The sequence below is a fragment of the Daucus carota genome, chromosome 9 (assembly GCF_001625215.2).
Source record: "Daucus carota subsp. sativus chromosome 9, DH1 v3.0, whole genome shotgun sequence".
Classification (NCBI taxonomy): domain Eukaryota; kingdom Viridiplantae; phylum Streptophyta; class Magnoliopsida; order Apiales; family Apiaceae; genus Daucus; species Daucus carota.
This window is the reverse complement of record NC_030389.2, coordinates 12,533,645-12,548,284: the sequence shown is the minus strand read 5'-3', so window position 1 is coordinate 12,548,284 and position 14,640 is coordinate 12,533,645. Positions and strand designations below refer to the sequence as shown.

Below are 14,640 nucleotides of genomic sequence, written 5' to 3'. Positions count from 1 at the left end.
CTTATATAGATTTTCTATGTGAGGGAGTAGAGTAGGGTTTTTTGCTTTTGTTTCCCCGATTGAGTGGATCCGGGTGTGGTTGGTGTTCATGCTCGCCCCCCGGCCTGGACGGATCCGGGCTAGAGCGGAGTCTTTGCTGACGCCCTCCTGTTTGGGTAGACCCGGGTAAGGTTAGAGATTTTGTTATTGTTCCTCCCTCCCCGGGTAGACCCGGGTAAGGTTAAAGTTTGCCGAAGGGTCGGGGTTTGATGAGTGTTGTTGTCCTTTGTACTTCTTCGTTGGTGGATCCGGGTAGTGGGAGACGCCCGGGTTGGTTGAGGGATGGCGGAACGTTTGAAATGTGTGGAATTCGAAGAGTCTTGTGTCTTGGAAGTTGAACTGGTGCGCCTTTTGAGGATGTGTAATAATTACAGCTGTAATTATTGACTTTCTACGAATGGGAGGCCGCCACGTGGCTTTGGACGTGGCTATAAGTACGGACTCCCTTCTCATTTTCCATTTTTTACTTTTTGCTGCTGTGATTTTCTCTGTTTTCTCTTGGAAAGGGTTCTTGGATTTTTTGCTGTTCGTTGTCTCTCGCCGGAGTTTTAGTCCCGCCGTCTGCTTCGTGTCTTTGCTTCCGCCTGTTTTCCATTTCTCCGGTAAGTCTTTCGCCTGTTCTTCGTTTGTTCGAAGCTTTTCTTTGAGATTTTGCATGTGACGTTTCTGTATGTTGTTGTTGGTTCGTAAAGACTGGTGTTCGTTGTGTTTTTGCTTCTTTTCCTCTCGTATTTAGACTTGCTATGCTTTTATCTTGCGAAGTTTGCGGCATTTTTGGTTTGTAGTTTCATGTTTTCGATTTGAAAAGTTTGGGTTTGGGTTTTGAAGGTTTGGTTTTTGGTTTTTCGTTTGAATGTTCTTGATGTCTAGGTGTGTATATATGTATGTATATATCGGTGGGGTTTGGGTTTTGATCTTGGATTTTCGTTTGAAATAGCTTAGAAACTGTTTGTGGCTTTTGGTCTTTGAACTGGACCCGGGTAGAGTGACTGCGCCCGGGTTGGGTAGTTTTATGGTATAGATGTTTTTAGGTGTTTGTGGGTTGTGTATGTAGTCGCGAAGGGTAGGTTTTTCGACCCGGGTATATGTGTCAGATCCGGGTAGGGGTTTTTGTGTTTGCTTTGTTTCGTACTTGGGAGAATTTCGTTGTGCTGCAATTTGTATATGTAGAACCCATAGGACCCGGGTCCCCTTCTAGTATATAGTGCTCTTTTTCTCACGTAGTTTTGCAAAAGGGGAGAGCCCGGGTTGGTTTGTAAGGTGTTTATGTAACTGAGTAGGGTAGATAATATGGACCCGGGTATAGGCTTTCTCTTATTGCTTTTGTATGTGTTTAATTGCTTCCTTCCGACTTGGTATCCTTCACATAGATTTAGGACGGGATCCGGACCTTAATAAAACTTGAAATAATTTGCGAATCCTTAAAACTGACCCGGGTTGCTTCTTTATTTAGGTCCATGGTCCGGATCCCCCAGCGGTCAAGTAAAGAGATTGCTGCTTGTTCGGAAGTTCCCGGAGAGTTCTCTAGCGGTAGTGAATCGGACGGGTCTCACGCCCTCGCCCATCGTGCCCGGGTCCGTATCTCTAAAAGACCAAGACAAAGGGAGGTTGCTTACTCGGCCGTCCCCGGGGAGTTCTCTAGTGACACTGAATCAGACGAGGTCTATTCGCTTGCCCATCGCGCCCGAGTCAAGATGGCCGATCGTGAAATTGAAGAGTCTGGAGTAGTTTCTGCGCACTAAAAGGTGGTGGTTTCGACCGGGCGACAGGTTATTATGACCCCGGAGGGTATTTGGGGTGATAGCAAATCATACTTCATTACCAAGGCTCCTCTTGTGGAGGAGAAAAGTTTTTATGCCAACATGTCCGGGTTCTACCGGTTAAAACACCCGAACGGTCGGTTGGCTCCCTATGACAAGGCGGATTTTGATTTTAGGTTTAGGTTGTTATCCGTTGCCCGGGCTCCTTTCCCCCTCAGAGATCACATAAAGGAGATGCCCGAAGATGTCGCGGATAAGATGATCCGGGCAGCATTCCAACTCCCTCCTGACGTTGAGTGGAGATGGCCTGAGGCCGAGGAGAGGATATATCATCGCCCGGCTGACGGCTTTGTTCCTGTTTGGATGGAGCATCTCAGATCCGGGTGGAACCCGAGGTGGCACGTCTTTTTCAAGCACTTGTGTAAATATGAGTTTAAGTGTTCCCCGATGCAGCTCACTCCTAACGCTATTAAGTGGATGACCTGGTTTCTGGCGTCTTGTAATAAGAAGAATTACTATCCAACTCTCAAGCTTTTCCATATGCTGTTCCAATTCAAGAAGTCCGGGGTGAAGCCCCTTTACGAGCTGCGTTTTCGCTCTAAAGAGCTGGGTTTGGGAGCCGGGTTCGTCAGCCCGGTTATGCACCAAAGCTCTTTGAAGGGCTGGAATGGGGAGGTTCTCATGCTGAAAGGTTTGGACCTGGCTTTTATGCCCTATATTGTTTCTGACGAGAAACAAGTAAGAACGGATTTTGGGGCTCCGGGTGCCGCAGGTGCATTCCGGGAACAGCTGCGTGAGTTTTGTGGTTGCCTCGGGTCCCAACTGACCCGGGATTCATTCATGCAACACGATAAGTTGCACGGATATGGCTGTAAGTAGTGTTTCTTACCCGGGTTGTCTTTGTTGTTTGTACTTAGAAATTTCCTGTTGTTCTAATTTTTTCCTTGGTTATATGTATGCTGTTTCTGACCCGGGTATTCTCCCATTGTTGCAGGTTTGCCGTACTTCGACCCTGACTTGTGGAAAGAAATGGCCAGTGATTCTTTTGCTGCTCATCTGAAGAGTCTTGGGGCGGCTCACGTTCTTCCTAAGCCGGCTCCGAAGACTAAATCTGCGAAGAAGAAGGCTGAATCCGGGTCTTCTCGACAGGAGGCCGAGGGTACAGGTACTTCTAGTGCCAACCCGGATCCTATCCTGGAGGTTGAGGCTCCGGAGCTTAGCGCTGACCAGATGGGGGTAGAGAGTCCGGATCTTCAGCCGAAATTGAAGAAAAGAAAGCCAAGTTCCCATGTGAAGAAAGCTACTGGGGTTGGAAGCGCAGACCCGGGGAAATCGGCCATTGAGGTCCTTGATGTGGATGTGGATGCTGAGGGTGAGACCGGGCTGGTATCGGAGGTGAAAAAGCCCGAGTTTGGGAAGTACTCGGTGAAGAAAGTTATTGGGTTGATGTCCGAGCTCCCTTCGGATCAGGACTGGGAAGTGATGAGCGAAGAGGGTCTTGTGGAGAATTTCAAAGAGATCGGGAATCTCTGGGATCAGGTGAAGTTTTTGTCCCTTTTTTGCTTTTCGCTTTCTGTATTGTTTGTTCCTTCTTCCTCTGCGTTTATTTTCTGACTTGTTCTAAAATCTTGCCTTTTCAGCTCGGTGGCCGCCTGGCCGGGTTCAATACTAATGCTTTGAACCAATTGAAGAAAGAGAGGGAGTTTTCCGCGTCCACTCTGGCCGAGGTCGCAAAGTTGGAGAAGAGTCGGGATACGGAGAGGTCGGCCAGGGAAGTGTTGGAGTCGAGCGTGGCGACCAGGATCAAGGAGGCTGAGGCCCGTAAGGAGGCTGAACTTGGGCAGAGGGCTAAGGATGCCGAGACCCGGGCGGGTGAGGCTGAGAAGAGAGTGTCCGGGTTGGAAAGGGAGATTGCTGACCTGAAATCGCAACTAGAGACCCGGAAGGCTCCAGAAGAGGTCGTTGCCGAATTTCAGAGGTCCCCGGCTTATGCAGATGCTCTGGCGAAGGCTGCAGCTGCTGAAGTCATGCGCTGCTGGACGGTGGCCGAGAAGCATATTAAGACTGATCCGGCTGCCAATGCCCAGAGTTTCATCGACCTTTACATAGCCGCTAAGAACAAGATTTCTGCAGGCGGAGGGGAGCCCGAACCCTATGTTGACCCGGATCAGGAGGTGGACTCTGATTCCTCTGCCGACTCGGAACCCTTGGCCGATGAGACTCCTGCCAATGATCCTCCTGTTGATGATATTCCGTCTGTTTAGTTTCTAAAACAATCTTTTGTAACTCTGAATTTGCTTTTGATGGATTTGGATGTTTATCCGGGGTCAATGTAGGCCCGGGGTTGTGGATGGTTGTTCTTGTTGCTTTCTATCGAATATCATACTTGCTTGTGAATGCTTTTGTTTGCCTTGTATATTTCTCATCTGGACTGATTGCTGTAGAATAATTGTGTACTTAGAAAAAATTTTCTAAGTAGGGATGATATAGGCGTTCCCGGGTGGAGTATGCCCGGAGTTGATTGCTCGTAATAGTTTTGGTACTTGGAAGTTTTTCTAAGCAGAATTGTATAGGTTGGTCCGGGTAATATGTACCCGGGTCTCATTGCTTAGTTAGCTTTGTACTTGGAAATTTTTCCAAGTAAAATGAACAAGTGGATCCGGGCAACATTTACCCGGGTTGCACCTAGAATATTTTTCAAAGTAAATAGAATAGATGGACCCGGGCAACTCTTACCCGGGTTGATGGCTTTGTAAGTGTTCGTACTTAGGAATTCTTCTAAGTAAATAAGTTAGGCGGACCCGGGCAATGTTTACCCGGGTTGATTGCTTCATATATGTTTGTACTTAGAAAATTTTCCAAGTAGATGATTGTATGGATGGACCCGGGTAGATCTTCCCCGGTTTGGTTGTTTTCTTTAGCTTTTATACTTAGGAATTTTCCAAGTTAGATGATTGCATGGATGGACCCGGGATGGTCTTTCCCGGGTTGGTTGTTTTCTTTAGCTTTTATACTTAGAAATTTTCCAAGTTAGATGATTGCATGGATGGACCCGGGTAGAGCTTTCCCGGGTTGGTTGTTTTCTTTATGTTTGTTCTTGAAAAATTTTCCAAGTAAATGAAAATGGTGGACCCGGTGAACGTTTTCCCGGGTTGATTGCTTGATTGCCTTAGAAAGTTTCTAAGTACATAGTAATGTAGATTTACCAACAGCAAAAGACTTCATTGATATTAAAACTATTACACAGCTCTGAGAATGATCAAAAGTACATGGTTGCTTTTAGGTATATATGGCTGTCTTCCGGGATCCTTCTTTCTCGTTGATTCTACTGATAGAACTTCCTCAACCTTGGACCGTGCCAGGTGTTGGATACTTCTGACCCGTCCATATGCTCCAATTTGTAGGTGCCCGGCCTTAGGACTTCTTTGACTTTGTAAGGGCCTTCCCACTTAGGCATCAGCTTGCCTGTGTTGGTTGGATCAGAGGCTTCGGTGTCTCGTAGGACCAGGTCTCCTGCTTGAAAATTCCTGACTCGGGATTTTTTGCTGAAGTGATCCCGGGTCTTTTCTTTGTATTTTTCCATCCTTGCGATTGCCTGATCTCGGACCTCGTCTACCAAGTCCAGGTTGACCCGGAGTCCTTCTTCATTCGCAATTTCATCAAAGTTGATCGCTCTGTGGGAAGGTGACCCGACTTCAATTGGGAGCATTGCCTCAGTTCCATAAGCCAACTTGAAAGGAGTTTCTCCGGTGCTTGTCCGGGGGCTGGTTCGGTATGACCACAGAACATGTGGTAATTCTTCTGGCCATTTGCTCTTGCTTTCTTCTAGCCTCTTTTCAATTCCTCTCAGGAGGATCCGGTTGGTGACCTCTACCTGGCCATTTCCTTGAGGATAGGCGACTGAAGATTTCTTGTGCTTGATGCCTCTTTCCGCCAGGTAGCTTTCAAAATCCGACCCTATGAACTGGGGTCCATTATCTGAGACCAGGACTCTTGGTAACCCGAATCTCATCAGGATGTTGTCCATGAACCGGATGACGTCTTGTTGATTGATTGTTCTCATTGCCTTGGCCTCGACCCACTTAGTCATATAATCGATGGAGACAAGCAAGTATCTGAGGTCTCCCTTAGCCCGGGGAAAGGGTCCCATGATGTCTATTCCCCATACAGCAAATGGGATCGGGGATAGAACTGAGGAGGGTAGGACAGGGCTCACCCGGGGCACGTTGCTGAATAGCTGACAGTTCTTGCATTTTTTCACAAACTCCATGGCATCCTGGTGGATAGTTGGCCAATAGTAGCCTTGCCGGATGATTTTATATGCCAGGCCTTTTGCTGACATGTGATCTCCACAGATCCCTTCGTGAACTTCTCTCAAACAATATTCGGCCTCCTCCGGACCTATGCATTTCAGGATTGGGGATGAGTAGGTCCGGCGAAAGAGTGTTCCTTCTTCGACAAAAAATTTGGCCGCCTTAGCTTTCAGCCGTTGTGCTTTTCCCTTGTCTTCAGGTAACTCTCCCTTCTCTATATAGTTGATCAGGGGAGTCATCCAGGTAGGGTTGTTGTTGATTTCGAGAATTTCTTCATGATCTATTGTTGGCTTGTGTAATTCCTCAAAATAAACTGAGCTATCCAGGTCTGCTGAATTTTGAACCAACCTGGGTAGGTTGTCCGCTTCAGCATTTTCTTCCCTGTTGACTTGCAAGATCTTGCACCCGGGGATCAGAGTGAGGTAGCCTTTTACTAAGGCCTGATACTTGGTCAGGATCGGGTCTTTGGCAAGGTACTCCCCGTTGGTCTGTCTGACCACGATCTGAGAATCGCTGTAGATGGTGAGGTTCCGGATTGACAGGGTCCGGACCAACCTCAACCCCGCTAATAGGGCTTCATACTCTGCTTGATTGTTGGTTGCCGTGAAGTTAAAAGATATTGCTGTTTTGATGGTGAACCCATCCGGGCTCTTCAGGATTAGCCCGGCTCCTGACCTTTCGGTTGTTGAGGAACCGTCGACATGGAGTATCCAAGACCCCGGGTTAGACTCTACCGGGGCTTCTGGTTCGGTTTCCATGGGAGTTGTTTGATTTTCTGGGAAGTTGCATTCCACCACGAAATCTGCTAGGACCTGGGCTTTGACTGCTGTCCGGGGTAGGAATGTTAGGCTGAATTGGCTGAGCTCGATTGCCCAATTCACTAGTCTCCCGGAGATGTCCGGCTTGTGAATGATTTTCCTTAGAGGTTGGTCTGTGACAATCCTGATCTCTCTTCCTTGAAAGTAGTGTCTGAGTTTTCTGGATGCGGTGATCAGTGCGAAAGCAAACTTTTCTAAGTTAGGGTATCTGGTCTCCGCATCTTTGAGGACCTGGCTGACATAGTAGACGGGCTTCTGCTGCCCGGCTTCTTCCCTGATCAGGGCTGCCCCAACGGCCAAAGGTCCGGCTGACAGGTATAGATAGAGAGGCTCTCCGGGTAAGGCTTTTGTCAGGATCGGAGGTTTGGACAGGTATGATTTGATTTCATCAAGGGCTTTTTGGCACTCCGGGCTCCATTCTACTAACTTCTGATTTTTTGCCCCTTTTAACAGTTCGAAGAACGGTAGGCATCTTTCAGCGAGTTTGGAGACAAACCTTCGAAGTGCTGCCAAGGACCCTGCTAGCTTTTGAACCTCCCTTTGGGTCCGGGGTGGTTGCATCTCTTGTACAGCTTTGATCTTCTCCGGGTTGGCCTCGATACCCCGGTTGCTTACCATGAAACCCAGAAACTTTCCAGCCTCTACTCCAAAGGTGCACTTGTCTGGATTGAGCTTTAGCTTAGTTCTTCTCATGTTCTCAAAACATTCTCTGAGGTCTGATATGTGACCCGGGACTGATGTGGATTTGGAAATGATGTCGTCGACATAGCATTCCAAATTTCTTCCAAGTTGGTCTTTGAAAATTTCATTCATTGCTTTCTGATATGTGGACCCGGCGTTCCTTAACCCGAAGGGCATGAGTATACTGCCCGATGGGTTATGAAGGCTGTTTTGGCTATGTCTGCTGGGTTCATCTTGACCTGGTTGTACCCGGAGAAGGCATCCATGAAACTTAACATCAGGTGTCCTGATGTGGCATCAATAAGCTGATCAATACTTGGAAGAGGATAAGGGTCCTTCGGGCATGCTGCATTCAAATCTGTGTAGTCGACGCACATTCTCCACTTTCCATTCGCTTTCTTGACCATGACCACATTGGCTAGCCACTCCGGGTATTTGATTTCACAAATGATGTCTGCTTTCATTAACTTCCCAACTTCCTCGTCTATTGCCTTCTGCCTCTCCGGGGCGAAATTTCTTCGTTTTTGTTTAACAGGCTTCTTTTTGGGATCGACATCAAGGCTGTGTATTGCCAGTGATTCATCCAACCCGGGCATGTCGTCCGGGGTCCAGGCAAAGACATCAGCGTAGTCCCGGAGTAGTTGGATAAGTTCTTCTTTGAAAACGGTGTCCAGGCCTTTTCCAATCTTGACTTTTCTTGCCGGGTTGTTTTTCTCGATTAGGACCAACTCGGTCTCTACTGCGGCTTCGACCTTGGTCAATTCTTGTGCCGAGATCATTTGTTGGATCCGGGCGTCAGTGTTCTTTTCAACAAAATCTTGAGCTGAGCTCATGGTTGCTTTCTGGTTGTTTTGTCTGGGATCAGGGTTGGTTGCTCCCGGGTTGATGTTACCCGGGTCGAGTTCGATCACCTGTATTTCACCTTTGGTTTTTGGGTAAGGTCGGTGCTTCTTGTTGCTTTTCTGTTTTTGAAAGACGGTTGCCTTTCTCTTGTTGTCCAGGTGTGTTTCCGCCATGACCAAGGCTTGGCTATAACATACCCCGGCTGTTGCCGAGTCTCCTTTGACTTCCCCTACCCCGAACGGGGTTGGGAATTTGAACTTCAGGTGTGGAATGGATGTGATAGCTTCAATCTTGTTCAGACCTGGGCGGCCAATGATCACATTGTAAGGCGAGGGTGTATCTGTGACATAGAATTTGATAGTATGGGTGACTTGGTTCGGGGGAGTCCCAAATCGGACAGGGAGGTAAAGCGTGCCGAGGACCGGGACGATGCTGTTCCCGAACCCATATAGAGGATCCTCCCTGTAGTCGTTCATCCGGATACTCCCTAGCTCCATTCGATCCATGGTGTGTTTGAACAAGATGTTGGCGGAAGAGCCGTTGTCCACCAGGATCCTCCTTACCTCATTTTCGGCCATGTCAAGGGTCACTACGAGGGCTTGATTATGACCCCGGGTGACTCCTTCGAAATCCTTGTTGCTGAAGGAAATCACCTGTTCGGGGTAGGCTTGGATGGACATCACTTCTTGACGGGAGCCCGGGCTAGGGGGAGGGGAACAGGATCCTCCCAGCACTACGTTGACAATGTTTTTCTGTTTCCCGGATCCTCCTGTTTTGTCGGCTGTATTCCGGGCTATATACTGTCCCATATTTCCCTTGCTGATCTGCTCTTCAATGAAGTACTTGAGGGATATGCAATTTTCAGTTTTATGACCATGGGTACCATGGTAATCACAGTGCCTGTTGGTAGGTCTGCTTTCGGGAGGAGTTTGCATGGGTTTTGGTGGGTAGTAGAAGGGTTTGTCCCGGACCTCTTTGAGTATGTCCTCGCGAGACCTGTTTAGAGGAGTCCATTCGGGCTCTGGTTTTGGTTCCCTGGTTGCTTTGTTTGGACCGGGGTCGTTTCTGGACCCGGATCCCTGTTGGCTGGTTCTCTTAGAACCTGATTGCTGGATGAAGTTTGTTTGTCTATCTGGCTTGAATTTCTTATCCTGGTGATATTCTTTCCGGGGTCTATCCTCGACCTGCTTCCCTTTTGAGCTTCCTTGTCGGGTCATTCTCATGGCTTGGAGCACATCAGTTTCCTTAATGAATTTTGCGGCCATGGCATAGGCAGCAGCTAGGCTCTGGGGTTCCTTGTTGATCAGTTCGACCACATATCTCTCATTTTGTTCCGGGTCCAGGTTCCTTCTGAATATGCTTAGGGCCTCACGCTCATCCAGGTTGGAAATTTTGTTGATTGCTTCCTGGAAACGTTTCATGTAATCTGAGAGTGCCTCATTGTCATACTGACGAACCGTTTCCAGGTGACACATATGAAGTTCATGTGTCTTGTTTGCTCGGAACCTTCTGAGGAAGGCTTCCCTGAAGTCTTTCCATGACCCGATGCTCCGGGAGGGGATTCGGCTGAACCATCTCCCGGAGCATCGGGTCATGGAAAGACTTCAGGGAAGCCTTCCTCAGAAGGTTCCGAGCAAACAAGACACATGAACTTCATATGTGTCACCTGGAAACGGTTCGTCAGTATGACAATGAGGCACTCTCAGATTACATGAAACGTTTCCAAGAAGCAATCAACAAAATTTCCAACCTGGATGAGCGTGAGGCCCTAAGCATATTCAGAAGGAACCTGGACCCGGAACAAAATGAGAGATATGTGGTCGAACTGATCAACAAGGAACCCCAGAGCCTAGCTGCTGCCTATGCCATGGCCGCAAAATTCATTAAGGAAACTGATGTGCTCCAAGCCATGAGAATGACCCGACAAGGAAGCTCAAAAGGGAAGCAGGTCGAGGATAGACCCCGGAAAGAATATCACCAGGATAAGAAATTCAAGCCAGATAGACAAACAAACTTCATCCAGCAATCAGGTTCTAAGAGAACCAGCCAACAGGGATCCGGGTCCAGAAACGACCCCGGTCCAAACAAAGCAACCAGGGAACCAAAACCAGAGCCCGAATGGACTCCTCTAAACAGGTCTCGCGAGGACATACTCAAAGAGGTCCGGGACAAACCCTTCTACTACCCACCAAAACCCATGCAAACTCCTCCCGAAAGCAGACCTACCAACAGGCACTGTGATTACCATGGTACCCATGGTCATAAAACTGAAAATTGCATATCCCTCAAGTACTTCATTGAAGAGCAGATCAGCAAGGGAAATATGGGACAGTATATAGCCCGGAATACAGCCGACAAAACAGGAGGATCCGGGAAACAGAAAAACATTGTCAACGTAGTGCTGGGAGGATCCTGTTCCCCTCCCCCTAGCCCGGGCTCCCGTCAAGAAGTGATGTCCATCCAAGCCTACCCCGAACAGGTGATTTCCTTCAGCAACAAGGATTTCGAAGGAGTCACCCGGGGTCATAATCAAGCCCTCGTAGTGACCCTTGACATGGCCGAAAATGAGGTAAGGAGGATCCTGGTGGACAACGGCTCTTCCGCCAACATCTTGTTCAAACACACCATGGATCGAATGGAGCTAGGGAGTATCCGGATGAACGACTACAGGGAGGATCCTCTATATGGGTTCGGGAACAGCATCGTCCCGGTCCTCGGCACGCTTTACCTCCCTGTCCGATTTGGGACTCCCCCGAACCAAGTCACCCATACTATCAAATTCTATGTCACAGATACACCCTCGCCTTACAATGTGATCATTGGCCGCCCAGGTCTGAACAAGATTGAAGCTATCACATCCATTCCACACCTGAAGTTCAAATTCCCAACCCCGTTCGGGGTAGGGGAAGTCAAAGGAGACTCGGCAACAGCCGGGGTATGTTATAGCCAAGCCTTGGTCATGGCGGAAACACACCTGGACAACAAGAGAAAGGCAACCGTCTTTCAAAAACAGAAAAGCAACAAGAAGCACCGACCTTACCCAAAAACCAAAGGTGAAATACAGGTGATCGAACTCGACCCGGGTAACATCAACCCGGGAGCAACCAACCCTGATCCCAGACAAAACAACCAGAAAGCAACCATGAGCTCAGCTCAAGATTTTGTTGAAAAGAACACTGACGCCCGGATCCAACAAATGATCTCGGCACAAGAATTGACCAAGGTCGAAGCCGCAGTAGAGACCGAGTTGGTCCTAATCGAGAAAAACAACCCGGCAAGAAAAGTCAAGATTGGAAAAGGCCTGGACACCGTTTTCAAAGAAGAACTTATCCAACTACTCCGGGACTACGCTGATGTCTTTGCCTGGACCCCGGACGACATGCCCGGGTTGGATGAATCACTGGAAATACACAGCCTTGATGTCGATCCCAAAAAGAAGCCTGTTAAACAAAAACGAAGAAATTTCGCCCCGGAGAGGCAGAAGGCAATAGACGAGGAAGTTGGGAAGTTAATGAAAGCAGACATCATTTGTGAAATCAAATACCCGGAGTGGCTAGCCAATGTGGTCATGGTCAAGAAAGCGAATGGAAAGTGGAGAATGTGCGTCGACTACACAGATTTGAATGCAGCATGCCCGAAGGACCCTTATCCTCTTCCAAGTATTGATCAGCTTATTGATGCCACATCAGGACACCTGATGTTAAGTTTCATGGATGCCTTCTCCGGGTACAACCAGGTCAAGATGAACCCAGCAGACATAGCCAAAACAGCCTTCATAACCCATCGGGCAGTATATGCCTACAAACTCATGCCCTTCGGGTTAAGGAACGCCGGGTCCACATATCAGAAAGCAATGAATGAAATTTTCAAAGACCAACTTGGAAGAAATTTGGAATGCTATGTCGACGACATCATTTCCAAATCCACATCAGTCCCGGGTCCTCAAAGATGCGGAGACCAGATACCCTAACTTAGAAAAGTTTGCTTTCGCACTGATCACCGCATCCAGAAAACTCAGACACTACTTTCAAGGAAGAGAGATCAGGATTGTCACAGACCAACCTCTAAGGAAAATCATTCACAAGCCGGACATCTCCGGGAGACTAGTGAATTGGGCAATCGAGCTCAGCCAATTCAGCCTAACATTCCTACCCCGGACAGCAGTCAAAGCCCAGGTCCTAGCAGATTTCGTGGTGGAATGCAACTTCCCAGAAAATCAAACAACTCCCATGGAAACCGAACCAGAAGCCCCGGTAGAGTCTAACCCGGGGTCTTGGATACTCCATGTCGACGGTTCCTCAACAACCGAAAGGTCAGGAGCCGGGCTAATCCTGAAGAGCCCGGATGGGTTCACCATCAAAACAGCAATATCTTTTAACTTCACGGCAACCAACAATCAAGCAGAGTATGAAGCCCTATTAGCGGGGTTGAGGTTGGTCCGGACCCTGTCAATCCGGAACCTCACCATCTACAGCGATTCCCAGATCGTGGTCAGACAGACCAACGGGGAGTACCTTGCCAAAGACCCGATCCTGACCAAGTATCAGGCCTTAGTAAAAGGCTACCTCACTCTGATCCCCGGGTGCAAGATCTTGCAAGTCAACAGGGAAGAAAATGCTGAAGCGGACAACCTATCCAGGTTGGTTCAAAATTCAGCAGACCTGGATAGCTCAGTTTATTTTGAGGAATTACACAAGCCAACAATAGATCATGAAGAAATTCTCGAAATCAACAACAACCCTACCTGGATGACTCCCCTGATCAACTATATAGAGAAGGGAGAGTTACCTGAAGACAAGGGAAAAGCACAACGGCTGAAAGCTAAGGCGGCCAAATTTTTTGTCGAAGAAGGAACACTCTTTCGCCGGACCTACTCATCCCCAATCCTGAAATGCATAGGTCCGGAGGAGGCCGAATATTGTTTGAGAGAAGTTCACGAAGGGATCTGTGGAGATCACATGTCAGCAAAAGGCCTGGCATATAAAATCATCCGGCAAGGCTACTATTGGCCAACTATCCACCAGGATGCCATGGAGTTTGTGAAAAAATGCAAGAACTGTCAGCTATTCAGCAACGTGCCCCGGGTGAGCCCTGTCCTACCCTCCTCAGTTCTATCCCCGATCCCATTTGCTGTATGGGGAATAGACATCATGGGACCCTTTCCCCGGGCTAAGGGAGACCTCAGATACTTGCTTGTCTCCATCGATTATATGACTAAGTGGGTCGAGGCCAAGGCAATGAGAACAATCAATCAACAAGACGTCATCCGGTTCATGGACAACATCCTGATGAGATTCGGGTTACCAAGAGTCCTGGTCTCAGATAATGGACCCCAGTTCATAGGGTCGGATTTTGAAAGCTACCTGGCGGAAAGAGGCATCAAGCACAAGAAATCTTCAGTCGCCTATCCTCAAGGAAATGGCCAGGTAGAGGTCACCAACCGGATCCTCCTGAGAGGAATTGAAAAGAGGCTAGAAGAAAGCAAGAGCAAATGGCCAGAAGAATTACCACATGTTCTGTGGTCATACCGAACCAGCCCCCGGACAAGCACCGGAGAAACTCCTTTCAAGTTGGCTTATGGAACTGAGGCAATGCTCCCAATCGAAGTCGGGTCACCTTCCCACAGAGCGATCAACTTTGATGAAATTGCGAATGAAGAAGGACTCCGGGTCAACCTGGACTTGGTAGACGAGGTCCGAGATCAGGCAATCGCAAGGATGGAAAAATACAAAGAAAAGACCCGGGATCACTTCAGCAAAAAATCCCGAGTCAGGAATTTTCAAGCAGGAGACCTGGTCCTACGAGACACCGAAGCCTCTGATCCAACCAACACAGGCAAGCTGATGCCTAAGTGGGAAGGCCCTTACAAAGTCAAAGAAGTCCTAAGGCCGGGCACCTACAAATTGGAGCATATGGACGGGTCAGAAGTATCCAACACCTGGCACGGTTTTAGGTTGAGGAAGTTCTATCAGTAGAATCAACGAGAAAGAAGGATCCCGGAAGACAGCCATATATACCTAAAAGCAACCATGTACTTTTGATCATTCTCAGAGCTGTGTAATAGTTTTAATATCAATGAAGTCTTTTGCTGTTGGTAAATCTACATTACTATGTACTTAGAAACTTTCTAAGGCAATCAAGCAATCAACCCGGGAAAACGTTCACCGGGTCCACCATTTTCATTTA

General features: G+C 48.1%; 2 protein-coding genes across 2 annotated transcripts; one reads left to right on the top strand and one right to left on the bottom strand.

Annotated features, from left to right (window-relative positions):
- Window positions 1-5,124: 5,124 nt before the first annotated feature.
- On the bottom strand, window positions 5,125-7,743 carry LOC135149421 (uncharacterized). Its single transcript, XM_064085138.1, has one exon. The coding sequence runs from the start codon at window positions 7,741-7,743 to the stop codon at window positions 5,125-5,127; it is 2,619 nt and encodes an 872-aa protein (XP_063941208.1).
- Window positions 7,744-12,683: 4,940 nt separating this feature from the next.
- On the top strand, window positions 12,684-14,429 carry LOC108201281 (uncharacterized). Its single transcript, XM_017369571.2, has one exon. It carries the CDS (start codon window positions 12,684-12,686, stop codon window positions 14,427-14,429), a length of 1,746 nt encoding a protein of 581 aa, XP_017225060.2.
- Window positions 14,430-14,640: the final 211 nt, after the last annotated feature.

Coding starts and splice junctions, on each gene's coding strand:
- LOC135149421 (XM_064085138.1), bottom strand. CDS start 7,743: ATGAATGAAATTTTCAAAGACCAACTTGGAAGAAATTTGGAATGCTAT.
- LOC108201281 (XM_017369571.2), top strand. CDS start 12,684: ATGGAAACCGAACCAGAAGCCCCGGTAGAGTCTAACCCGGGGTCTTGG.